Source organism: Oncorhynchus kisutch, linkage group LG27 (assembly GCF_002021735.2).
Source record: "Oncorhynchus kisutch isolate 150728-3 linkage group LG27, Okis_V2, whole genome shotgun sequence".
NCBI lineage: Eukaryota > Metazoa > Chordata > Actinopteri > Salmoniformes > Salmonidae > Oncorhynchus > Oncorhynchus kisutch.
In genome coordinates this window covers 32,418,404-32,446,252 of record NC_034200.2, presented here as the reverse complement: position 1 = coordinate 32,446,252, position 27,849 = coordinate 32,418,404, and the positions used below count along the sequence as shown (strand labels likewise).

Here is a 27,849-nt window from a genome sequence, read left to right as displayed (position 1 = left end):
GCGGCGGCGCTCCACAGATCCTTCAGTGTAGTGTTCCGCAGCGATAGGCAGGGGTGCTATTCCGTCATGTGATTCTGCTTTAGTCCTTCGAAGTTGAAAGGCAAGCAAGTCAGTGCGGGGCTAGCCTTCCTCAATCTTGGTTGCTGGAGTACTAGCTAGATGCGGTGACTTTCTTCTCGATTTCTTACTCGTGATTTTTCTTCAACTTTTTAAGATGGCCGGGGCAATTATTGAAAACATGAGCACCAAAAAGTTGGTGATCGTAGGAGTGATTCTGCTTTTATTCCAAGCGTTTTCTTTTATGGTCGGAGGCTTGATTGGTAAGCATGGTTTTTCCCAATTGTATTCCTTTATGTTGCAACCTTTGGCTTTGTTATGCGATATATGCGGTTGAATAATCACGATTTATAGATCGTATATTTTATGTATCAAATAATGAAAACAACTTAATTCTTTAGACTATCATTTTAGAGAGTATGGTAATTTTTAAAATCACTGCAATGTTTTGTTATAAAGTGGAACACTATGGCGACTGTAGGGCTTGCCTTTAAGTTGTGCCTATAACTTTAACAATGTAGCCTTTAACGAAGTTTTGAACTCTACAAAGTTTTAAGAAAAATAGAAGCTATTCGCCTCTAACTCAATCGTTTCCTCTGTATTGACGTTGCAAGGTTTCATGTGGTCTTGAAACTTTAACATTTGCCATTAATACACACGTTTCCTATTTCAGAAAACGTATTATAAAGTATCGAGTTAATTCACTTACTCATTGGCGTATGAGTTTGTTTTTCCAATAAGAATAACCTCTATTCCTGTAAAACACCATAGGAATTGGTGTGTATCTTTAACTTCACTTGGATTGAATACAGAATGTTTGCTCTCCTCCTTACCCTCATTTGTCTGTCTCCGTGGCCCCAGGCAGGCACCATCTCTTTCTCCCCCCCCCCCCCCCTTGCAACCCCCTCAAATCCCAAACCCCTCTTAGCGTTGCATATTTCCTCTTCTCCTGCTGGTTCCATTTGCATGGCTCTACTCCCCACTGACACAGACACACACAGACACACACAGACACAGACACAGACACACACACAGCTGTCAAAATTGTGTTCTGCCTGAAGGTACTACATCAGAGTTGCTGTCAGCTTTTTCCCCCATGTGCCTACACACTCCCATAGATACTCCTACACAAGCTCAATGTCACAATAGTTGAGTCCTATGAGGCCTGTTACAGATTCCTATCTAGTTAATTTTGGGGGAAACTTTCTCCACTCAGTCAGTCTCTTCTCCAGAGCTGGATGGCTACTGAAAAAAACGAGTTTGTTTGGGATGCTTCTGCCTTAGATAGTTTTAATGAAGCCTGATGCTTTTGTATTTGCTCGGTGGCCGGGGCCAGCCAGGGTAATTGAGTAGAAAGGCGTTCGTCTCCCCGTTATTGGACAACTCCGACACAGCGTGAGGTCACTGGGCAGAGAGGCGGACACACTAGGGTAGAAACTGGAGGAGCGGTGTGTGCCCGGAATCTTAGGGTCCCGGGATAATTGAACTCTGAGGGGTTCCGTAGAGCTGGTTTAATTCAATTTGGTGTGTCTGTGTGCTTGTTCCTGAGTAGTCCTTTGTGAGGTGATACAGGCACACCTAGTTAACACACACACACACACACACACACACAGAGATAGTTGATGGCCTGATTAGTTTTATGAAGCGGGTGCCAAAGGCCTAGCCTCGAGGGTGCTTTTATGCTGTGGTATGTTTTTTCAGTTACTCTATTGAGAGTAAATAAATTGGCTTGACATCAGCTGGTAATGGAGACCATCTGCACAGACCAGGGCCTCGCAATCGGACATGTTTCCTTGTTTTAGCTGTTTTCATCTGTGGATAAATCATTAAAGGTGTATGATATTTGAGCACGTAAGTAACTAATGTGAAACATTGCATTGTTGTAGGTGTCTCAAATGACTTCCCTTTGAGCTAATCATTGATTATAGTGGCATGATGTATTCCTAGCAGGGATTTGTGTATTATCCCTGAATTTAGGGGGATATATTGATGAAGGGAGAAGTCATGCATGCTCTTTTGGCCGTGGCTGACATCTTTCTCTAGCCCGGAGGGCATGGACCATGTTCTTACCTATTACCAATACATTACAGTATTGTGTTACTGGGGCATTTCCTGGCAGCTAGCTTCAAAAGGATTGGGCCTTGCTACATGGTGTTCTGTCAACATGTTTAGAAATAATTGCCACTTTGTTAAAGCAGGATTTGGCTAGGTTTGATCTAAAACGCAACTTCTTCATTTTTTGGGTGATATTCTATTTGACTGTTTTTGACAATAAACCAAAACCGTAGGAAAGTGTCTTCATGTAAGCCTACTTTGCCGATCTTGATAGGACAAATCTTAATCTCCAGAACAAAGCTTTGATTATGAGTTTGGAAATGGATTGTTTTCAACTTGACCATCAGCCTAACTACGAATTCACTGAAAATATACACACTTTGTCACACGTTATAGATTAACATTTAATATATATATTTTTTTAACCGTTATTTAACTAGGCAAGCCAATTAAGAACAAATTCTTATTTACAATGACGGACGGCGCTGGGCCAATTGTGCGCCGCCATATGGGACTCCCAATCATGGCCGGATGTGATAGTCTGGATTCTAACCAGGGACTGTAGTGACGGCCATTTCACTGAGATGCAGTGCCTTAGACCGCTGTGCCACTCGGGAACCAATGGACTTGAAAATTCCACATGATTGCACTTTTCAGCATAATAAGAAAAGGTTACACAGAGCATTGAAATAAGAACTGCAACTAAATTGTGGAACGATGTGGTCAGCAACCAAAAATTGCCATTTAAATCCCCCAAATACTATTTACTGCTAATTTCATCAAATATAGATGTATTTATTTTCCTACACAAAAGGTGACAGATGAATAGAACTACTTATGTATCTAGGTTAGCTACCAATGTAACCTAGCAAGCAATTACCCAGGCTAACGTCTGTTTTCCTCTCCCTGTAGCTCCCAGCCCCACCACAGCAGTCCACTACCTGGCTACCAAATGTGTGGACACGGTCAAACACCATCAGAGCACCAAATGGTTCATGCCCTGGGGCCCTAACCAGTGTGACAAGATCCGGGACTTTGATGAGGCCATGGCCAAGAAGATCGAGGCAAACAACATTGTATTTGCCGTCCATATCCCCCTGCCCAACAAAGAGATGAGCCCCTGGTTCCAGTTTATGCTGGTCATCCTACAGTTTGACATTGCCTTCAAGATGTACAACCAGATAGGTGAGTGACACTTCTTGTTAGATTTCAATATGGCTGCCGTTCATTGTGTCGATTGTGTTATTTCAGGAGTGACATTTTTTACCTTGTTGTTCTTTGTCTGTCTTTTTTTTGTGTTCTGTCGTGTCTCCATCTTGTGTGTTTTTGTTGTCCGTCTGCCTGTCTATCTTTCCGCCTGGTTTGTCTGTCTGTTGTATCATGACTCATGAGGACTCACCAGTCCAAGCAGTTCTATGACCACTGAAGTATGTGTCCTTTGTCTTCTACACTCTGTGGATCCAATTCTAAAGTATTCATGTGTCTATAGATGCTGTTGATATTAGTGTCCCTCTACATCACCTCAGGCTGTCGGCTGCTTTTGTCCTGCCTATTGTGTTGACCGCATGAGGCCCCTGAGGAATGTTTCTCTCCTCTCAGTGGATTGCATTTATCTCACGCTGAGAGGAAGGCCTGACAATGACTGATGTGCTGCTGGTTCTCCCTAGTGATACAAGCCTCAGGGATCCATGTCAGAGGCTTATAGTCTCTATAGAACAGGTAGTTGGGGAAACTCAAACTGTGGTGGGCTGTCTCAATTTGGAAGCTGATAGCTTTGCAATTCCCTAATATGAAGTGGAATAACACTCTGCTGGGCAAATTTGTCACATTTTCTCCTGGCTATCCTCAAGATGAATTGTAACATGGTACACGGTACGTCCCTCAGTGAGGGTTGGGGATGAGTGTCTCACTCTCCATTGTAGAGGTCAGTGTGAAATTAGAAAACAAACACAAAAGCCCTGAAATATTGAGTCATTTTCAGCAGCAGGTGTTAGATTAAAAAAAAAATGTGACCTTTATTTAACTAGGCAACAAATTATTATTTTACGATGACCACTTACTCCAGCCAAACCCTCCCCTAACGATGCTGGGCCAATTGTGCGCCTCCCTGATCTGATGAAGGCTAGTTTTTCCCCCATCCCTTTGCACATCATAGCAGACATCCTGCACCTCCCTGTACCCTCTTAACATTCCTTTACGTTCAGACCAGGAATGTCTGGCCACATCCTTATCCGAACATGATATCAGTCAGATCTGTGCCCAATTCCGACTGGAACCCAATGCACTTCCTGTATACCTATTACAATATGGTCCTATATACATGGGAAAATGTCACCATCGTTCTTACATCCATCCACTCTGTTCTCATAGATCTACCTGAAAATCCTAGGTGTAGGGATGAGAGTTTGATTTGGAGGTGTGCATAGATATCACATTCAGAAAATAATTCAGATATGGCAACCCTCTTCTGGCCTGGGATTAAGGGAAAGGTAATATGGATTTGGGCTACTCCCTTCTTTGACTTCTTTACACTGTAGCAAGTGAAATATCTCTTAGTGTGTGGTTGGAAAGGAGGGGGCGACACTGACTGGGCAGATCGGCACTTGGCGCTGTGCCAGGTCTGAGGCTGTGAAAGAAGGGATTAGAGGGATAACAAAGAGAACTAATGAAGGGGGATCGGTGGGCCGGGCCGGCCTGGGAAAGTGATCAGAACACAGACTCTTTTAAGCTCCAGGAGCCCTTGGGATGGAGGGAAGCAGAGCCCCAACGTCTTATGTTGTGTAACAGATTTCTATCTAGCCGAGCAGCGGTTGTACATCAACTACATTCAGCCGCGGGCCTTTTTCTTTTTCTTGAGTGGGTGGTCAGGGGACTGGAACATAATTAGAAATGATTTGTTGACTGCAAATTGACCACAAGAAGCCCAAACAGCTATAATATTTGACTAAAACATAATCATTTCAAACCTTGCTTACATTTGTGTACGATCACATATATCTCTTATGTGTGCGAATACTATGGAACAGATTTTCAAAGTTAAAATCAAACAGAGCTGATTTGCTGGTGTTATGTCCAACAATAAAATTATTTTTTTGTTCAGAGAACATGGGGATGCCAAATAAGATTTACCCGCGGGCCAAATTCAGCCTGCGGGTCTTCAGTTGGGGAACCCTGTTGTACAGCAGGGCATGAGGCACTCTGTAGTAACATCTTCCTCTCACCAAAGATATGTTGTGAAAGTATGCTTGATTTGATTTAACCTTTTATTTAACTAGGCAAGTCAGTTAAGAACATTCTTATTTATAATGACGGCCTACCAAAAGGCCTCCTGCAGGGACGGGGGCTGGGATAAAAAAAATAATATATATGACAAAACACGCATCACAACAAGAGACAACATTACATAAAGAGAGACCTAAGAAAACAACAGCATGGTAGCAACACATGACAACAACAACAACGGCAGTAACCTGGCAGCAACACAACATGGTAGCAGCACAACATGGTACAAACATTATTGGGCCCAGACAACAGCACAAAGGGCAAGAAGGTAAAGACAACAATACATCACTTGAATCAGCCACCTCTGTCAGTAAGAGGGTCCGTGATTGAGTCTTTGAATAAAGCGATTTGAGATAAAACTGTTCAGTTTGAGGGGTTTTGCAGCTCGTTCCAGTCGCTAGCTGCAGCGACCTGAAAAGAGGAGCGACCCAGGGATGTGTGCGCTTTGGGGACCTTTAACAGAATGTGATTAGGAGAACGGGTGGAGGATGAGGGCTGCAGTAGATATCTCAGATAGGGAGATTAGTGAAGCTGCATTTTATGACAATAAAACTTCACTTTTGAGTGAGGTTTAATAGTTTTTTTTCTCATATATAAACTATAGTCAGGTTTCAGTGTGTACTCCTCAATGTGTCGTCATAAAAAAAAAAAGTTAATGTCCCAAGCATGAAATTATTGTTGTTTACAGCTTGCGCTGCCAGATTAGTCTGATTCACCACCCCGTCCCACAATTCCACCCAACCAGATGCTGTGGAATGGGACTGTTATCCACCCCACTCTGAGTCACTGGGGCCAGGCAGACTACCTCTGATCATCTGCCAGCAGTGTTATTGTGCCTGGCCCCGGGCCCTGAGGCAAGGGCCTAATGATCACCCTGATGTCAACAACCGTCTTTGACCGAGCCACGGAGGAGAGCTAGACAACCGGCTCGGAAATGTCAAGCAGCTGCATATCAAACCACGTATTCAACTTCAGAGCTGAAACGTGTGGCTGTAGTGTCACTGATCGCAAATCCAATCCAGGTTGTCTTTGCAACTCAAGATCATATTAGCTTGTTGAGCTCTAGGTCTCTTTTTGGTCTAAACAGAGGTCAGATAGTCTCAGGCAGGAATACTCTTCATGCAAGGCTAGCTCTGCAAACAACCTCTGTTACATTAATAAGGTGCAGAGTGCTAATTTGATCAAAGAAAATGAGTTCCAGCAGTCTATTGACAGAGCTCTGGGTCGAGGAAGGAGTTCCAGCAGTCTATTGACAGAGCTCTGGGTCGAGGAAGGAGTTCCAGCAGTCTATTGACAGAGCTCTGGGTCGAGGAAGGAGTTCCAGCAGTCTATTGACAGAGCTCTGGGTCGAGGAAGGAGTTCCAGCAGTCTATTGACAGAGCTCTGGGTCGAGGAAGGAGTTCCAGCAGTCTATTGACAGAGCTCTGGGTCGAGGAAGGAGTTCCAGCAGTCTATTGACAGAGCTCTGGGTCGAGGAAGGAGTTCCAGCAGTCTATTGACAGAGCTCTGGGTCGAGGAAGGAGTTCCAGCAGTCTATTGACAGAGCTCTGGGTCGAGGAAGGAGTTCCAGCAGTCTATTGACAGAGCTCTGGGTCGAGGAAGGAGTTCCAGCAGTCTATTGACAGAGCTCTGGGTCGAGGAAGGAGTTCCAGCAGTCTATTGACAGAGCTCTGGGTCGAGGAAGGAGTTCCAGCAGTCTATTGACAGAGCTCTGGGTCGAGGAAGGAGTTCCAGCAGTCTATTGACAGAGCTCTGGGTCGAGGAAGGAGTTCCAGCAGTCTATTGACAGAGCTCTGGGTCGAGGAAGGAGTTCCAGCAGTCTATTGACAGAGCTCTGGGTCGAGGAAGGAGTTCCAGCAGTCTATTGACAGAGCTCTGGGTCGAGGAAGGAGTTCCAGCAGTCTATTGACAGAGCTCTAGGTTATTACTTTCTCATGGCATCTAAATCTCTCTGTCTGACTGGTAAGCAAAGAAGCAGAGCTCTGTGTGACAATATGGCCTCTGTCTATAACTCAACCAGAACCACTATCTTTAGATAGTACCACACCAAAGGTAAGGGGATTCTACTCCTCAGTCATATGACTATTGCGGAATGCGTAAAGAAGCCCCCCAACTGCACCTTGCCCACTTCGTGTTATAAAGCTGGTCCCTGAGATGAATTGCCCCCTTTTCTTCCCACCCCACTCTACCCCGGCAACAATCACCCCTGGCAGGGGTCCAGCAATAACACAGCTGTTGAGCAGGCTTAGTCACTGTGGCGATGGCCGCTGGACTGGGGTGGAATGTTTGTGTGTGGTAAGCTGACATTCAGAATCTTTGGCAGTGTTCGCTTGAGAGGGGAGGGATAGAGGGGTTTGAGGAGACAGTAGAGGAGAGAGAGGACTGCCAATACCCCTCCCTTTCCTCTCTTCTCCTGGTCAGGCCACCGGGTTTCTTTCGGTGCGCTCCAGCTTGTTTCATAACCGCACAAGAGTCTGTTTGGAGGAAGTACAGAACACTTTGTCTTTGCAATGTGATCTAAAGCCTGTCTTGGCATTCTGACTCCCATTTAGGTTCTCAAAGCACTTACAACCAGGTTCAGCTCTGAAAGGTTTCACCTTCAAGTCAGCACTATAGTATCATTGCCTATTGTGTAGTAGACTGAACTTGAGGCCTTACGTACATGTAAAATAGCTTTAAACCCCTCAACAGGGAAATGTTTCAGGTCATGAATCATCCCTGGACTATTTCTGGATCAACACAGCACGCCGATGTGAGCGTTTGGTGCATCTGTTCTGATAGTGTTTTGGATGACATGGTTTCTTTCCTGCAAACTTTGAAGGTTGATGGAACAGTTCACCCCATCTTGAAAGTTTCTCTGTTTTCATACTTCAAATGAGTAACGTTAAGGACATAAAATGGAGTGGCTACGGATGTGGAGTTTCTGTATCCCAATTTCCCAAGGCAAAATAAATATATGGATATTTCTGCACATGTGCAGGATAAAACATTTTTACGTAGCTGAATGCCCACTCTGCTGTCTACATAGCTGCTGTGCTGAGTGCCCACTCTGCTGTCTACATAGCTGCTGTGCTGAGTGCCCACTCTGCTGTCTACATAGCTGCTGTGCTGAGTGCCCACTCTGCTGTCTACATAGCTGCTGTGCTGAGTGCCCACTCTGCTGTCTACATAGCTGCTGTGCTGAGTGCCCACTCTGCTGTCTACATAGCTGCTGTGCTGAGTGCCCACTCTGCTGTCTACATAGCTGCTGTGCTGAGTGCCCACTCTGCTGTCTACATAGCTGCTGTGCTGAGTGCCCACTCTGCTGTCTACATAGCTGCTGTGCTGAGTGCCCACTCTGCTGTCTACATGGCTGCTGTGCTGAGTGCCCACTCTGCTGTCTACATGGCTCCTGTGCTGAGTGCCCACTCTGCTGTCTACATGGCTCCTGTGCTGAGTGTCCACTCTACTGTCTACATAGCTGCAGCTGCTGGGCTGCCCCTCCTTGATCTTCTTTGGTCACTGGTGTAGCCTACTAATGTAATGTTGTACACAACACTGTTCAAACAATTGCATTCCATTTCCCTGGTAATCATCAGTGTGATTTCATGTCCTATTTTCAGGAGCGGAGTAGACTCCATCCAGCTATTTACATGTTTTACACAATATACATTTTCAACTTGATCGTACAAACTTTGCCAGTATTTGAAACATAAGAAAGATAACACTCTACTCAGCAAACTAGATGTAGTCTATCACAGTGCCATCATCTTTTGTCACCAAAGCACCATATACTACCCACCACTGTGACCTGTATGCTCTCATTGGTTATCCCTCACTACATATTTGTCGCCAAACCCACTGGCTCCAGGTCATCTGTAAGTCTTTACTAGGTAAAGCCCCGCCTTATCTCAGCTCACTGGTCACCATAGCAACACCCACCCTTCTGTAAATTGCACACCCAACTACCTCATCCCCATATTATTACTTACCATCTTGCTCTTTTGCACCCCAGTATCTCTACTTGCACATCATCTGCACATCTATCACTCCAGTGTTCATGCTAAATTGTAATTATTTTGCCTTTATGGCCTATTTATTGCCTATCACATTTGCACACACTGTACATATATTTAAAAAAAAATATATATTCTACTGTATTATTGACTGTATGTTCATTCCATGTGTAACTCAGTGTTTTTGTGCCACTGCTTTGCTTCATCTTGGCCTGGTCGCAGTTGTAAATGAGAACTTGATCTCAACTAGCCTCCCTGGTGAAAATAAAACATGTCACTGGGTGGCGCAAAACTAACTTGCCCATTGTCAGATATTTTTTTTATCGATCTGGATACATGCCCGGCTGCCTAGAACGTTCGGCGGCAGAGTTGGAAGACAATTAGCGATTGAATGTTATTTTTTCATCATCATTGCAAACATTGGCTAAGCTGCGCAGGAGGCAGACAGGCAGTCAAGTAGTGTTGTTTTTCAGCAACTGCAATATACATGACAACAGATAGACCGAGAAGGCTGTAGCCTTCATAATAGATATGTTTCATTCAAATCGCCTCAGGATTTGAATTTCAGCTGTTCAGAAATACATCGCTCAAAAAAATAAAGGGAACACTTAAACACAATGTAACTCCAAGTCAATCACACTTCTGTGAAATCAAACTGTCCACTTAGGAAGCAACACTGATTGACAATAAATTTCACATGCTGTTGTTCAAATGGAATAGACAACAGGTGGAAATTATAGGCAATTAGCAAGACACCCCCAATAAAGGAGTGGTTCTGAAGGTGGTAACCACAGACCACTTCTCAGTTCCTATGCTTCCTGGCTGATGTTTTGGTCACTTTTGAATGCTGGCGGTGCTTTCACTCTAGTGGTAGCATGAGACTGAGTCTACGACCCCCACACAAGTGGCTCAGGTAGTGCAGCTCATCCAGGATGGAACATCAATGCGAGCTGTGGCAAGAAGGTTTGCTGTGTCTGTCAGCGTAGTGTCCAGAGCATGGAGGCGCTACCAGGAGACAGGCCAGTACAACAGGAGACGTGGAGGAGGCCGTAGGAGGGCAACAACCCAGCAGCAGGACTGCTACCTCCACCTTTGTGCAAGGAGGAGCACTGCCAGAGCCCTGCAAAATGACCTCCAGCAGGCCACAAATGTGCATGTGTCTGCTCAAACGGTCAGAAACAGACCATGAGGGTGGTATGAGGGCCCGACGTTCACAGGTGGTGGTTGTGCTTACAGCCCAACACTGCAGTACGTTTGGCATTTGCCAGAGAACACCAAGATTGGCAAATTTGCCACTGGTGCCCTGTGCTCTTCACAGATGAAAGCAGGTTCACACTGAGTACGTGACAGAGTCTGGAGACGCCGTGGAGAACGTTCTGCTGCCTGCAACATCCTCCAGCATGACCGGTTTGGCGGTGGGTCAGTCATGGTGTGGGGTGGTATTTCTTTTGGGGGCCGCACAGCCCTCCATGTGCTCGCCAGAGATAGCCTGACTGCCATTAGGTACCGAGATGAGATCCTTAGACCCCTTGTGAGACCATATGCTGGTGCGGTTGGCCCTGGGTTCCTCCTAATGCAAGACAATGCTAGACCTCATGTGGCTGGAGTGTGTCAGCAGTTCCTGTAAGTGGAAGGCATTGATGCTATGGACTGGCCCGCCCGTTCCCCAGACCTGAATCCAATTGAGCACATCTGGGACATTATGTCTCGCTCCATCCACCAACGCCACGTTGCACCATGGATGCTTTAGTCCAGGTCTGGGAGGAGATCCCTCAGTAGACCATCCGCCACCCCATCAGGAGCATGCCCAGGCATTGTAGGCAGGTCATACAGGCACGTGGAGGCCACACACACTACTGAGCCTCATTTTGACTTGTTTGTGTTGATACATTTGATTTCCATTGATAATTTTTGTGGGACTTTGTTGTCAGCACATTCAACTATGTAAAGAAAAAAGTATTTAATAAGAATATTTAATTCATTCAAATCTAGGATGTTATTTTAGTGTTTTTCCTTTATGAGCAGTGTATAATGCAGAGATAGACTACATCATGATTCACATTGCCTGAGCGTAAGTTGGCTTTAAAGAGCTAAACGTGAAGGGAGGCGGAGTGTGAACAGCAGCTACGTAAAAAACAAAACTGCGTAAAATAACACATGAGTTGAACTATCCCTTTCATCAGCCCAATGAGCCCATTGTCACATTTGTAGCCTTTTGGAGTAGTTTAGACTCATTGTCTTTAATGGTTGTTGATGCATACACCTTGGGAAATTATAACATTTCATTCACACCAAGTGAAATGAATGATGTGTCAACTGATTTGACAGCCATAAAATTACCCAGGGTTGCTATTATCAGATCTTATGTTTAGCAGAGATGTGCGTCCTTTTCATAACTCCAGACGTTGCTCCTCCTCTGGCCTCTCCCTACCCCTTATCACGACTCCAGTTCCATTGGGGCGGCAGGGTAGCCTAGTGGTTAGAGCGTTGGACTAGTAACCAGAAGGTTGCAAGTTCAAATCCCCGATTTGCTGTTCAGGGGCAGAATCTGTCGTTCTGCCCCTGAACAGGCAGTTAACCCACTGTTCCTAGGCCATCATTGAAAATAAGAATTTGTTCTTAACTGACTTGCCTGGTTAAATAAAGGTAAAATAATAAAATAAAAATATGGGGTCATATGCTGCCAGAGGCAAATGCTCGATGCTGTCTGACTCTAACCAAATACTCTGTCGCAAACGCAAATATGCCTCGCAACGCTATACAGTTTTGGAAACATTTGTAGTTTTCCTATAGGCGAGAAAAAATATTCTAATACAAAATATGCTCTTACTGTACCCTGTTTAGTAAAGTTGCATCCGGCTGTATTTTGAGAAACTCATGCTATCCAGCTGGAAATGTGGAATGGTTCAATGGAAATGCGAACGTAAGGTTGTGTCCTACCTCGGCTGGAGGCCTTGTGTGAAAACAGTCGGATGCAACTTTGCTGAACTCCGTACAGTAAGTGTATCTTTTTGTATTTGAAAAATTATTTCTTGCTGGTATGAAAGTTGAAATCCAAATAGTTTCCAAAACTGTATCGCAAGCAAGGATTCTTAACTTTTTAAAAGTTTATAACAGAGTGTCTCGATTGTAGTTCACATGGAGCCAGCTGCAATCCATATGTTCAGTTAATAAACCAGGATGGGGACCACTGTAAGCCCCCTTTGGATAATTGAGAGCTAGCCTCTTACCAAAATGACTCTGTCACCAGAGACTTTCATCCCAGTCATCGCTGGTTTACACAGATGTATTGATGTCAAAGCTACAAATTTAAATTGAGCAGATGTAAATAGAGAATTTGATTAACTAGTAGAAAGAGGAGGAAGGGAAGCGCTACTAAGGTACACAATAGTACACACTAGTACATTTTGGTAGACAGAAGGTGCTCTTTGGTAAAAGGGGTGAATTGGTCATCAAAAAGAAACAAGGACCAAGGCACTCTTCATATAATTAATTAAAATGCCTTTATTTGTATGGCATGTTCAATAGAACCAAAGTTAAAAAAATCTGGCACGTTTTGGCTGCGTCGAATTTGATTCATTGCAAATTCCCCCTTCAATGCTGATCTTGCTTGTTCAGACCTGCATAGATCAAAAACAGGATAGATTTGTAATGAAGTCTCCATAACTGGTATCTATGTGAAGTTTGGTATATTTGTGAACCTTTTGAACATTCAGATCACCCTAAAGTGTGATATGTTGACGTTTTCCCCCTACAGAGGATGGAGCACTGGCCACCATCGACGTGGGTTTGGCCTACAGAGATGACACGCTCAGTGAGTGGACAGAGATGGCCCACTCCATAGAACAGAGGAAGCTCAGCTGCAACTTCACCACCACCAAGGTAAACAATTCCATTCCTCAATATCTGTTGTGCTTCTGGCTTTTGCTTAATTTTGCCACCTGATTGCTCCCACTTGATTTTTCAGGTCTTAATCAGTCTCTCAAAGTCTCATCGTTTCAGCTCATCAGATTTATTTTTGTGTAAAAGAAAAAATCCGTATGTTGTTGTTGTTGTCCAATCGGATATCTCTTACCATTTATCTTGTGTCCTGCAGACGTATGAGAACGAGGGGCGCTACTATGAGTGTGACCTGCTGCCCTTCATGGAGCTGGGCAACGTGGCCCACAAGTACTACCTGCTCAACATCCGCCTGCCTGTCAGCGAACGCAAGAAGATCAACATGGGCATCGGCGAGATCAAGGACATCCGTCTGGTGGTGAGCATTCTCTACTACACATCTCTTCCAGATCACCCCGTCTCCTCTCGGTTGGGAGAGACTATAATATATCCTTTACTATGGAGTCTAAACACACGGCCGAAGTGTGAAAATACTTTGGTTAGTTTTCCGATTTTGTCCAAACCGATGGTCCAGAATGGGCAAACGAGATGTTGAAATGAACTGTGTGAAAGACTGGCTGACGGTTTAATTTCCCATCCTATCAGGGTATCCATCAGAACGGCGGTTTCACCAAGGTGTGGTTCGCCATGAAGACCTTCCTCACACCCAGCATCCTCATCATCATGGTGTGGTACTGGAGACGCATCACCCTGATGACACGACCCCCTGTGCTGTTGGAAAAGTAAGGCCGGGCCATATTGTTTATTGGACTGTAAACGGGATGTTTCTTTGTTGTTTATTCAAATTTGGCATCAAAATAGAGTAGAGTTCAGTTGTCCATTGACATTGGTTGCTTTGTGGGCTTGTGTGTGTGAATTGAGAATTGATCTCTAATCCAAAATGCATGGGTGTCTTTTGTCATAGCGATACACAACTCAAACCTTCAGCCAGTGTAACGGGTGTGAAATGTCTAGCTAGTTAGCAGTGGTGCGCGTTAATAGCGTTTCAATCGGTGACGTCACTCGCTCTGAGACCTTGAAGTAGTGGTTCCCCTTGCTCTGCAAGGGCCGTGGCTTTTGTGGAGCGATGGGTAACGATGCTTCGTGGGTGACTGTTGTTGATGTGTGCAGAGGGTCCCTGGTTCGAGCCCGGGTATGAGCGAGGGGACGGACTAAAGTTCTACTGTTACACCAGGGTAAAACCCAGTAACCCCAGTGGATACCAGTTAGGCCTAGTGCTTATGGTAACATTAGTACAGGAGGAGACATGTCATTAGATTAACTATGGATGAACTGTGCATCTAGGTCAGATCTCAGTGTGCAGTGTCCTGGGTCCTTATTCACAAAGCATCTCAGAGTAGGATTGCTGATCTAGGATCAGCTCCCCCTTGTGCATGCATTCGTAATGATCTAAAAGGCTAAACTGATCCTAGAGCTGCAGTTGGGCAGCTACACTGTTAAATAAAAATGAGAACCGAATTGAGCTTTTTCAAGCAAAAATGATACCTAACACCAGATTGAAATGATTTACCAATGTAGAACGATACCCTATGCAGAGAGCTAAACGTTTAGTTTACCCCCTGCAGTGAGGGGAGAGCGTATCAGTATGTCGCTGCGTTCAAAACCACAGGAATATTCGTCGAGGCGTAAAGCGTGTAACAGTCTTTTAGCACTCAACTAACGCTTCCACCTCAATGTTTCCTCGCTCTCTCCATCTTGTCCTTGGTCTTCGGCTCAGAGTCCTCCTTCCCAAATGACTGCAGAGTTCTCAGGAAATGGCCCTCAAACTCTATTTGTGGAGAGGAGATGATTTATTTCATGCTGTAAAAGCTTTGCTGAAGCCGTCATGCTATTCCTTAGAGGTGTCGAGATGGTAATCTTTTTATTTCTAAAGTTAACAAGAGAGATGTAATGGGGAAATGCCTCTCATAGGTACTTAGGCTCCCTGCTGTCGCTCTGATGGTGGGATTCCTGGGAACTGGACCAAGGTTACGTTATTGTCTATGTAAGAAAAGTCAGTTGACTGAATGCGCAAGGCGGTTGAAACCAGATTTGTTTAAAGCACTTGACTGTTTGTGTGCTGGATTATTAGGTTTTATTAGAACAACTCAATGACCACCATGCCTCAGGATATGGTTCTCTTTCCAAACCGAAAGTACATTCATGCCATTGTCAGTAGTTAACTGTTAATTGCTGGTGGACTACTTGGCAAGGTTTCCTGGAGGAATAAGTGTATCAATGGCAGCAGTACACACTGACTAAGTCTATGCCTGAAGTTTGTTTCCACTAAAGCAATTTTTGATTCTATTGCGTTAGTACTTTTATTTCCCCAGGATGTACTGGAGGTTGATGCCTCTTATCTGGCTCTCTATACAGGATGTACTGGAGGTTGATGCTTCTTATCTGGCTCTCTATACAGGATGTACTGGAGGTTGATGCCTCTTATCTGGCTCTTGTTACTGGAGGTTGATGCCTCTTATCTGGCTCTCTTTACAGGATGTACTGGAGGTTGATGCCTCTTATCTGGCTCTCTATACAGGATGTACTGGAGGTTGATGCTTCTTATCTGGCTCTCTATACAGGATGTACTGGAGGTTGATGCCTCTTATCTGGCTCTTGTTACTGGAGGTTGATGCCTCTTATCTGGCTCTCTTTACAGGATGTACTGGAGGTTGATGCCTCTTATCTGGCTCTCTGCAGCTTGTTTAGTTGCTGTGCTCTTTATACACACCTCTCTCCTGACTGTATATTCGCAGAGTGCAGGACATTCCCTGCATACCAGCCCAATGTGGTCTCGCACTGTTCACTCGGTAGAACATGCCGGAACGGTTCTCGCTGCCGACTCTTCTGGAATGCGATTAATGTTTTTAGAGTCAATTGCAAACCGTCATCCACACACACACACAATACACCCACCTCTCAGCCCGCACTGCACCCCTCATTCTCCCTGCAATATGCCCACCTCTCTATCCCGCACCCCCACTTCCTCCCGTCCTCTTTGCAATTATCCTTTCATCTTTCCCAGCATGCAGGGACTTGCAGCAATTGAACAGAGAAGCCTTATTAGGTTGATATTTATTTATTTTACCAGCAGTGATTTATCAAAGCCTGCAGTGTGGTACAGTGCCTGGGGAGGTGGACTATGGAGTCTCCCCGGTGGCTGGGGAGGTGGACTATGGAGTCTCCCCGGTGGCTGGGGAGGTGGACTATGGAGTCTCCCCGGTGGCTGGGGAGGTGGACTATGGAGTCTCCCCGGTGGCTGGGGAGGTGGACTATGGAGTCTCCCCGGTGGCTGGGGAGGTGGACTATGGAGTCTCCCCGGTGGCTGGGGAGGTGGACTATGGAGTCTCCCCGGTGGCTGGGGAGGTGGACTATGGAGTCTCCCCGGTGGCTGGGGAGGTGGACTATGGAGTCTCCCCGGTGGCTGGGGAGGTGGACTATGGAGTCTCCCCGGTGGCTGGGGAGGTGGACTATGGAGTCTCCCCGGTGGCTGGGGAGGTGGACTATGGAGTCTCCCCGGTGGCTGGGGAGGTGGACTATGGAGTCTCCCCGGTGGCTGGGGAGGTGGACTATGGAGTCTCCCCGGTGGCTGGGGAGGTGGACTATGGAGTCTCCCCGGTGGCTGGGGAGGTGGACTATGGAGTCTCCCCGGTGGCTGGGGAGGTGGACTATGGAGTCTCCCCGGTGGCTGGGGAGGTGGACTATGGAGTCTCCCCGGTGGCTGGGGAGGTGGACTATGGAGTCTCCCCGGTGGCTGGGGAGGTGGACTATGGAGTCTCCCCGGTGGCTGGGGAGGTGGACTATGGAGTCTCCCCGGTGGCTGGGGAGGTGGACTATGGAGTCTCCCCGGTGGCTGGGGAGGTGGACTATGGAGTCTCCCCGGTGGCTGGGGAGGTGGACTATGGAGTCTCCCCGGTGGCTGGGGAGGTGGACTATGGAGTCTCCCCGGTGGCTGGGGAGGTGGACTATGGAGTCTCCCCGGTGGCTGGGGAGGTGGACTATGGAGTCTCCCCGGTGGCTGGGGAGGTGGACTATGGAGTCTCCCCGGTGGCTGGGGAGGTGGACTATGGAGTCTCCCCATGTTATGAGTTCTCCCGTTACATTTATATTGATTGTGAGCATTATGTTAATGCAGTATGCTATTGATTTCTATTTCTATTTATGTTGATGATCATGATGATGGTGGTGATGATAATGATTTTGATAATGATCCAGTTGATGGTGTGTCCTCCAGGGTGATCTTTGCCCTGGGCTTGTGCATGACCTTCATCAACATCCCGGTGGAGTGGTTCTCTGTGGGCTTCAACTGGACCTGGATGCTGCTGTTCGGGGACATCCGGCAGGGCATCTTCTACGCCATGCTGCTCTCCTTCTGGATCATCTTCTGTGGAGAGCACCTCATGGTCTGTCTCTTCACCTTCTCACCGACTTGGTATCCATTGAGCCAGTGACTTGGTATCCATTGAGCCAGTGACTTGGTATCCATTGAGCCAGTGACTTGGTATCCATTGAGCCAAATCTTTAGCACGGAAGCTCCCCGTTGTAGCGTGGTTGACATTTAAAAGGTCATTTCCAATTGAGCTGACATGTGTAGGAAAAACTCCCTAGGGAGAAACCTAGAGAGGACCAGGTCCTGAGAGGTGGCCAGTCCTCTTCTGGCTGTGCTGGTAGAGATTACAGTATAAGAGTACATGGCCATTAAGGCCAGATCGTTCTTCAAGATGTTCAAATGGTCATAGATGACCAGGGTCAAATACACTGAACAAAAATATAAAGTAAAGTGCTGGTTTCATGATCTGAAATAAAAGATCCCAGAAATGTTCCATATGCGCAAAAAGCTTATTTCTCACAAATGTTGTGCAGAAATTTGTTGACATCACTGTTAGTGAGCCTTTCTACTTTAAGACGATCCATTCACCTGACAGGTGTGGCATATCAAGAAGCTGATTAAACTGCACGATCATTACACAGGTGTGCTGATCATTACACGTGTGTCTTGTGCTGGGGGCAATAAAAGTCCACTCTAAAATGTGCAGTTTTGTCACTAAAGACAATGCCACAGGTGTCTCAAGTTTTGAGAGAGGGGGCAATTGGCATGCTAACTGGAGGAATGTCCACCAGAGCTGTTGCCAGAGAATTGAATATGAATTTCTCTACCATGATTAATCAATGAAACTGATTTATAATATCAGCCCTAAAGCCCTTTTTACATCAGAAAGCTACCAGAAAGCTGAGTTTTTAGAGAATTTGTCATTGCGTCCAACCGGCCTCACAACTGCAGACCATGTGCATGGCGCCGTGTGGGCGCCACGTCCTAAAACCTTTTTTATGCTGCTTAATGTCTTGCTATCTGCTATGTTAAATAAAGGTTATAGAAGGAAAGGTCTGGCACGGTATCGTGCCCTTTGTGGTATACACCAAATTAGAATGGTTAGCTGTATGGCCATTGTAGATTTGTTTCATTTGCATACATACATACAGTGTCTTCACAAAGTATTCATACCCCTTGACTTATTCAAAATGTTGTTACAGCCTGAATTGATTGAAAATAAAATACAGATCTCATTTACAATTTACATAAGTATTCACACCCTTGAGTCAATACTTTGTAGAAGCGCCGTTGGCAGTGATTACAGCTGTGAGTCTTTCTGGGTAAGTCTCTAAGAGCTTTGCACATCAGGACTTTGCAACATTTGCCCGTTTTTATTATTATCATATTTCTTTGAGCTCTTTCAAGTTGGTTGTTGATCATCGCTAGACTATTTTCAGGTCTTGCCATAGATTTTCAGGTAGATTAAAGTCAAAACTGTAGCTCGGCCACTTAGGAACATCCACTGTCTTCTTGGAAAGTAACTCCAGTGTAGATTTGTCCTTGTTTTATGTTATTGTTCTGCTGAAAGGTGAATTAATCTCTGTGTCTGTTAGAAAGCAGACTGAAGCAGGTTTTCCTCCAGGATTTTGCCTGTGCCTAGCTTCATTCCATTTCTTTTTATTCCCGGCTAATTCCCCAGTCCTGAAAGATTACAAGCACTGACATGAGTCAGCCACCACTATGCTTGAAATATTGGAAGTGGTACTCCGTAATGTGTTGTACTGGATTTGCGCCAACATTAACACTTTGTATTCAGGACATATAGTGAATTGCTGTGACACATTTTTTTTTTACAGTATTACTTTAGTTCCTTGTTGCAAACAGGATGCATGTTTTGGAATATTTAATTTTTTTTGCAGGCTTCCTTCTTTTAACTGTCAATCAGGTTAGTATTGTGGAGTAACTACTATATTGTTGATCCAGCCTCTGTTTTCTCCAGTCACAGCCATTCAACTATGTAACTGTAAAGTCACCATTGGCGTCATGGTGGAATCCCTGAACAGGTTCCTTCCTCTCCGGCAACTGAGTTAGGAAGGAGGTCGATCTTTGTAGTGACTAGGTGTATTGATAAACCATCAAAAGTGTAGTTAATAACTTCACTATGCTCAAAGGGATATTCAATGTCTATATTTGCTTTGCCTCATCTACCAATAGGTGCCATTTTTGTGAGGCATTGGAAAATCTCCCTGGTCTTTGTGGTTGAATCTGTGTTTTGAATTTCACTGCTCAACTGAGGGACCTTACAGATATTTGTGTGTGTGGGTACAGAGATGAGGTAGTTATTAAAAAATCATGTTCAACGCTATTATTGCACACTTATTATGTGACTTGTTAAGCCATAACAAAGGTGTTGAATACTTAATTTGTAAAAAAAAATATATATTCTAAAACCATAATTCCACTTTGTCACTGGCCTACACACACACACACACACACACACACACACACACAACCCCCCCATAATGTCAATCTAAAATGAATGAATTTTAAATTCAGGCTATAACACAGCAAAATGTGGGAAAAGTCCAGGGGTGTGAATCCTTTCTGAAGGTGTTGTAGATGCAGGGTTTAGTTTAGACCAGGATCTTGTTGTTTTCTAACTCTTTTATTATTCCATCCCTCCTCTCTTGTATTTCTGTTCTTTGTCCCACCTTTTATCATTACCCTCAGGACCAGATGGAGAGGAACCATTTCTCAATCTACTGGAAGCAGGTGGGACCCATTGTCTTCGGCTCCTTCTGCCTGTTTATCTTCGACATGTGTGAGAGGTGAGGCTGAAACACACACACACACACACACACTTCCTTCGTCACACTGTCAAAATAAAACTTGTTTAGAAGTTACCACCACCGCAGGGACCATTTCTGATTTATTTTTTTTCCCCACCAGGGGAGTCCAATTGAAGAACCCTTTCTACAGTATTTGGGCTTCTGACGTGGGGACTGAGTTGGCTGTATTCTTTAGATTAATATGATTACTCCTTACCATAAAAAGTTGACGGACCAAGGGAGAGTAAACTAGGGATGAAAAATAATGTGTCCATGTTATTGTACTGTATATTCCAATTTCATCTCCCAATGTTTTCTAGTATTAGTTTTTCTCTGATCTCTCTCATTTCATTGCAACACAGGGCCAGATTGTATATCAATATTTGACAGAGACATACTAACATTAATCAGAGAACTTCTCCTCCATCAGTCACAGGCTGTCCCTGAGGTCCTCTCCACTGTTATGTGCTGCAGTGAGGAATAATTCAGTGTTGCTGGCAGTGCCTGCTCCTGCCTTGGGCCATCTCTCTTCTGGGTCTTCCCTCTGCCTTCTCTCTCTCTCTGTCTTCTCTCTGTCTCTGTGTGGGTGTCGAGGAGAGCTGCAGGTGATGCACGATTCATCAGTATAACCCCCCCCCCCCTTATCAAAATCTAGTGGCAGCAAGAGTCTCTTGGTTCGTCTCTCGCTCTCCTTCACTCTTGCTTTCTCCCTCTAGCATTCCCTCTTTCTCTCTCCTTCTCTTTCTTGCTCACTCTCCTGTCTAGTGGGAGAAAAAAAGGCCTGTGAAAAGACAGCAATCTCTATCAAGCCTAGAAGTAGACCATGGCATATTCACTAGCTTTTAGAACCTTTCAGCCAAAGAGGTTTCCATTTTTTATATTTAGTGTTCCTAGAAGTAAGCTTGCCATGGGTTTCTAAATGTATGTTGAGCTAAGACTGGGGGTTCATATGTAAAGTAAGGGCAGTGGTTCCTAAATGGTGCTTCAGTTACGGTTGTTCCTATTTCTCCGTAACTGTTGGAGTCTAGCCCTTTTCAGTTTGAGTAATATTGTAACTATTTATTAAGCTATGCTTTTTTAGCATCACCATGCTAGTTCCCTCCTTGACTGAGGTTGATAACAGATGGCGTTCATCATTGTGGCGGGGATCTGTGCCTGTCTCTACTTCCTCTTCCTGTGCTTCATGGTGTTCCAAGTGTTCCGCAACATCAGTGGGAAGAGGTCCTCCCTGCCCGCCATGTCCAAGGCCAGACGCCTGCACTATGAGGTCTGTGTGTGTGTATTTGAGTATACATTTGTGCACCTAAAATTGTGTTATCATACAGTACCAGTCAAAAGTTTGAACACACCTACTCATTCAATTGTTTTTCTTGATTTTCTACTATTTTCTACATTATAGAATAATAGTGAAGACATCAAAACTATGAAGTAACACATGGAATCATGTAGTATGCTTGTCCAACAGTCTTGAAGGAGTTCCCACATGCAGAGTAGTTGGCTGCTTTTCCTGTGGTCCAACACATCCCAAATGATCTCAATTGGGTTGAGGTCGGGTGATTGTGGAGGTCAGGTCATCTGATGCAGCTATCCTCCTTGGACAAATAGCCCTTATACAGCCTGGAGGTGTTTTGGGTCATTGTCCTGTTGAAAAACAAATGATAGTCCCACTAAGCGCAAGCCAGATGGGATGGTGTATCGCTGCAGAATGCTGTGGTAGCCATGCTGGTTAAGTGTGCCTTGAATTTGAAATAAATCACTGACAGTGTCACCAGCAAAGCATCGCCACACCTCCTACTCCATGCTTCACGGTGGGAACCACACATGCAGAGGTCATCTGTTCACCTACTCTGGGTCTCACAAAGACACGGTGGTTGGAACCAAAAATCAAAAATTTGGACTCCTCAGACCAAAGGACAGATTTCCACCGGTCTAATGTCCATTGCTTGTGTTTCTTGGCCTAAGAAAGTCTCTTCTTATTATTATTTTTTTCTTCTTTAAATTTTTTTTTTACCCCTTCTCTCCAATTTTTGTGGTATCCAATTGTTGTAGTAGCTACTATCTTGTCTCATCGCTACAACTCCCGTACGTGCTCGGGAGAGACGAAGGTTGAATGTCATGCGTCCTCCGATACACAACCCAACCAAGCCACACTGCTTCTTAACACAGCGCGCATCTAACCCGGAAGCCAGCCGCACCAATGCGCCGGAGGAAACACCATGCACCTGGCCACCTTGGTTAGCGCACACTGCGCCCAGCCCGCCACAGGAGTCGCTGGTGCGCGATGAGACAAGGACACCCCTACCGACCAAGCCCTCCCTAACCCGGGCGATGCTAGGCCAATTGTGCGTCGCCCCACGGACCTCCCGGTCGCTGCTGGTTACAACAGAGCCTGGGCGCGAACCCAGGGACTCTGATGGCACAGCTGTTTCTGCAGTACAGCGCCCTTAACCACTGCGCCACCCGGGAGGCCAAAGTCTCTTCTTATTGGTGTCCTTTTGTTGTGGTTTCTTTGCAGCAATTTGACAATGAAGGCCTGATTCATGCAGTCTCCTGAGGAAAAGGTTGATGTTGAAAAGTGTCTGTTACTTGAACCTGAAGCATATATTTGGGCTGCAATTTCTGAGGCGGGTAACTAATGAACTTATCCTCTGCAGCAGAGGTACCTCTGCGTTCCTTTTCTGTGGCGTTCCTCATGAGAGCCAGTTTCTTCCTCTCTCAGGGGATCATCTTCATGGATAGTAATAGTAACTGTAATTTTCCTCTCTCAGGGCCTTATCTTCCGGTTCAAGTTCCTCATGTTGGTCACTCTGACCTGCGCTGCAATGACTGTCATCTTCTTCATCATCAGTCAGGTGAGTCATGTCTGCGTTTGACTGCAGGGGTATCCCAGAATCCTCTGGAGAGGATTAGGTATTTAAGCATGTTCATTAGGGCACTCCGTAGCTAAATGTTTTTCACTGGAAAAATGAAAACAAGTGTTTCTTATTGGACAGGGTTTTGTAGTGTTTTTGCTTACATTTCATACCTATTGAACACAACCCATATTGTCTAGGTGAATGAGGGCCACTGGCACTGGGGAGACTACACGGTGCAGGTGAACAGTGCCTTCTTCACGGGAATCTACGGCATGTGGAACCTCTACGTGTTCGCCATCATGTTCCTGTATGCTCCCTCACACAAACGCTACGGAGACGAGCAGTCCAGCGGTGAGTCCAACGAACAGCTGCCTCTAATGGTCAACCGTGTCAGTAGGTCAAAAAGGAAGTCAAATTTTGAAGTGTATCATAATAGTTTTGATATACTTTACTGTACAGAAAAATAATAACACACAACAGTGTCTCTTGTGACGGTTAAGGTCAAATATCTTGAAAAATATCTTGTGTTTTTATGTTGATATGTTATCTTACATTTCAAAATTCTATTTAAATGTATCTTAAAATAAGTTGACCAATGACTTTAGATAATTTAGCTTGGTAAGCAAAGCATATATTTTAAAAAACACATCACTCAATGTCAGATATTTAGGCTTGCTTAGATTTCCCTTTTTGCATTGCAGTTTCAACAGACAAAGTAATAAAGTATACTGCCTTACTTGAATCAGAAGGAATGAAATGAAAGGAAAATTGGATCTACAAAAGATGTTCAGGAGAAAAAAGTTAAATGAAAGCCGTCTTAAAAAGTGAACACATCGCGGTGGATTCAGACAAAAAAAGATGTCAAAGTTTTGGACTATTTAAAATGCTTTTCAACAGAAATGGTTTTCTTATTGACTTCAGGTTCAGGTAGCCGCTTCCCAGGGCCGGTTCCAGACATAAGCGACAAATGTTCACTTAGGAGCCCCTGGCCCCAAAAAATATGATACAGTGCCTTCAGAAAGTATTCATACCCCTTGACTTATTCCACATTTTGTTGTTAGGCTGATTTCAAAAAGTCGATTTTTTTTTTCTCTCTCACCCGTCTACACACAATACCCCATAATGACAGTGAAAACATGTTAGAAATTTGTGAAAATATATAAAAAATGTAATACAGGAAGATCTCATTTACATAAATATTCACACCCTTTGAGCCAATACATGTTAGAATCACATTTAGCAGCAGTTACATCTGATTCTTTCTGGGTAAGTCTCTAAGAGCTTTGCACACCAGGATTGTATAATATTTGCCCATTTATTATTTTTAAAGTTATTCAAGCTCTGTCAAGTTGGTTGTTGATCATTGCTAGACAACCATGTTCAAGTCTTGCCATAGATATTCAAGGAGATGAAAGTCAACTGTAACTAGGCCACTCAGGAACATTCACTGTCGTCTTGGTAAGCAACTCCAGTGTAGATTTGGCCTTGTGTTTTAGGTTATTATCCTGCTGAAAGGTGAATTCATCTCTCCAATGTCTGGTGGAAAGCAGGCAACCATGTTTTCCTCTAGGATTTTGACTGAGCTTATTTTTTAAATTTGATTTCACCTTTATTTAACCAGGTCAGCTAGTTGAGAACTTGTTGTCATTTACAACTGCGACCTGGCCAAGATATAGCAAAGCAGTGCGACCAAAAACAACAGTTACACATAAATAAACATAGTCAATAACACAATAGGAAAATCTATGTACAGTGTGTGCAAATGTAGAAGATTTTGGAGGTAAGGCAATAAATAGGCAGTCATAGGGTTTAGCTCCATCCCATTAATTTTTTTATCCTGAAAAACTCCCCAGTTGTTAACGATTAGAAGTATACCCATAACATGATGCAGCCACGACTGTGCTTGAAAATGTGGAGAGTGGTGCTCCATATTGTGGTGTATTGGATTTTCCCCAAACATAACACGTTGTATTCAGGACAAAAAGTGAATTGCTTTGCCATATTTTTTGCAGTATTACTTTAGTTCCTTTTTGCAAACCGGATGCATGTTTTGGAAAAAGTATTATTCTGTCCAGGCTTCCTTATTTTCACTCTTGTCAATTAGGTTAGTATTGTTGAGTAACTAAAATGTTGTTGACCCATCCTCAGTTTCCTCCTATTACAGCCATTAAACACTGTTTTGAAGTCACTATTGGCCTCATGATGAAATCCCTGAGCGGGTTCCTTCCTCTCCGGCAACTGAGTTAGGAAAGACAACTGTATATTTGTAGTGAATGGGTGTATTGATACACCATCTAAAGTGTCATTAATAATGTCACCATGCTCAAAGGGATATTAAATGTCTGCTTTTTGAATTTATACCCATCTACCAATAGGTGCCATTCTTTGCGAGGCATCGAAAACCTCCCTGGTCTTTGTGGTTGAATCTGTGTTTGAAATTCACTGCTCAACTGAGGAACCTTACAGATAATTGTAAGTGTGGGGTACAGAGATGAGGTAGTCATTTAAAAATAATGTTAAACACTATATTGCACACAGAGTGAGTCAATGCAACTTATTATGTGACTTGTTAAGCACATTTTTACTCCTGAACTTATTTAGACTTGCCATAACAAAGGGATGAAATACTTATTGACTCAAGACATTTCAGCTAATTGATTTTGAATGTATTTTTTGACTATTCAAATACATAATTCCACTTTGACGACATGGGGTATTGTGTGTAGACCAGTAACAAAAGATCTCAATTTAATCCATTTTAAATTCCGACTGTTATAACAAAATGTAGAAAAAGTCTAGGGGTGTGAATACTTTCTGAAGGCACTGTTTATATTTTTTTGGGGGGGGAACTCAGTCATGTTCTCAACCTACTATTGAGAGTAAGAATAGTAGAGTCCATCAAGTGCGATTTTGAAATTTGGTTGTGCCTCAGCAGTTTTGTTCTCTGTCAGTCACTCAATTAGCTATCTCAGCTAACAATTTTTAGATTGCCAACTATCTAAACTTCTAGTATTCATGGCCAAATACCGACCGGGGACCCTGACCTCCAGGGGCCCCAATGGATTTTGTTAGTACTTATCACTCAGATATTAAGATGAAATAAGTCATGACAAAATATGTAGAATTGCAGGGAATTTGTTTTAAAACTGCAAAAATGTATCTCCACCCCGTGGCAAAATGTGTACAATAGCAGGGAATTTGCTTTAAAAGGAGCAATTTTTCACCACTGTCAAGATGGGGGACACTAAAATGTTGTGAGGTAAGGGACCCGCCCAACCAAATTTTGCTTAGGGCCCCCGAAAGGCTGCAGCTGGCCATGCTCCTCCCTGTTTCAGTTTTGTTTTCTTCCATTTGGTGCCTAATGAACACAAAGCAGATGACCCAGATGTACTGCTGTCTGTTTACTATACTGACGTGTGTTGGTCTCTGTGCAGGAGACGCAGGAGCCAGTGGCGAGGACATCCAACTGACCACCACCATCACCCACGTGGACGGACCCACCGAGATCTACAAGATGACGGGCAAGGAGGCCCAAGAGTAGCCCTCCCCCCCTTGACATCAAACCACCTACAACACCCCTCCCTCAAACCTGGACTGTGCTTCCTTTAGCCCTACTACCCATATGCCCCACATCCCAACAGTTCATAAGCAACTTTCTCTGTAGCCCTTTAGTCCTTTCATTTCATTTCAGACATTTGACATAGTCTGTTAACTCTGTTTGTAATGTTGTTGAACAACTGTACTCTTATGAAGTCCAGGTTGTGAAAATCTGATTTGCGATGGAGTGGAAGGATGTAGAACAGCGTCTGCTGGTCATGAGGTAGTTGGGGAGGGAACAAAACACTCCAGGTAGATGTTGTCTTCACAAATCTAGGATCAGCATACCATCCCTCAAATCCTAAACCAACCCATTAGGGGTAAAGTGCAAATCTGAAATTAGATCAGTGTCCAGTGGCAACGGCATCCAACTACAGGAAAAACATTGTGGGCTTTCAAGGCACTATATTGTGGCGTTACTGGTTGCCTCACTGAAGACAACATTACTTGGTTCTTTAGAGAGAACTACATTTGGATGACTGCTGTTTTTGGCACTCCGCCTCTGCAGTTTTAGATTGAAACAACCAGTAGGACAAATAAGTGTATGTCAATGGTACAAGGTCCAAGATGACCACTTTCTGAAGATCTGTCAAAAGAAAGCAAGTTATCAGTAATATCTTTGTCTTTTTTGTCAATTCTGTCCGCACTCACGTTCAGCTGTACACATCCATGGAAATTTCTAGAGACTACTGTGTTCTCTTGTCTATCACTCTCCCAAGTGGGGGGGATAATACCTTTTTGTATTGTGGGGGAGAAATGACAAACCACAGGGCCGTTTTGGGAAACACCAAGTTCATTATGTTACGATGTAGATATATATATTTTATAAAGTGCTTATTTTCAACTGTATGAAAGATTTGCATATGCTGTATCACTTACTGTCTGTTGGCAACAAAAAATAATAATAATTGAGATTCGAAGATGACTATGATGTGGTAGTGTAGTAGTTTTGTGCTTTTTATGCTAAATTAAATAAAATGTTTACTTTA

At 44.2% G+C, this 27,849-nt stretch overlaps 1 protein-coding gene across 2 annotated transcripts; it reads left to right on the top strand.

Annotated features, from left to right (window-relative positions):
* On the top strand, positions 1 to 27,849 carry LOC109871894 (protein wntless homolog). Of its 2 annotated transcripts, XM_020462915.2 has the most exons (12): positions 1 to 320; positions 3,025 to 3,297; positions 13,147 to 13,271; positions 13,486 to 13,647; positions 13,875 to 14,011; positions 17,503 to 17,671; positions 20,311 to 20,408; positions 20,530 to 20,593; positions 21,532 to 21,675; positions 23,177 to 23,260; positions 23,461 to 23,614; positions 26,698 to 27,849. In XM_020462915.2, the coding sequence occupies exons 1-12, from the start codon at positions 215 to 217 to the stop codon at positions 26,802 to 26,804; spliced, it is 1,623 nt and encodes a 540-aa protein (XP_020318504.1). In that variant the 5' UTR covers positions 1 to 214; the 3' UTR covers positions 26,805 to 27,849. The 2 variants fall into 2 exon arrangements, 1 of the variants encoding a protein (XP_020318504.1); XR_002252362.2 differs by lacking the exon at positions 20,530 to 20,593 and having other exon boundaries at positions 45 to 320; positions 21,490 to 21,675.

What these genes read in the sequence shown, in the direction of transcription:
- LOC109871894 (XM_020462915.2), top strand. Translation starts at nt 215, where the DNA reads ATGGCCGGGGCAATTATTGAAAACATGAGCACCAAAAAGTTGGTGATC. An exon ending in GCAACTTCACCACCACCAAG is followed by an intron (nt 13,272 to 13,485) that starts GTAAACAATTCC and finishes TGTGTCCTGCAG; the next exon opens with ACGTATGAGAACGAGGGGCG. An exon ending in ATCTTCGACATGTGTGAGAG is followed by an intron (nt 20,409 to 20,529) that starts GTGAGGCTGAAA and finishes TTTCCCCACCAG; the next exon opens with GGGAGTCCAATTGAAGAACC.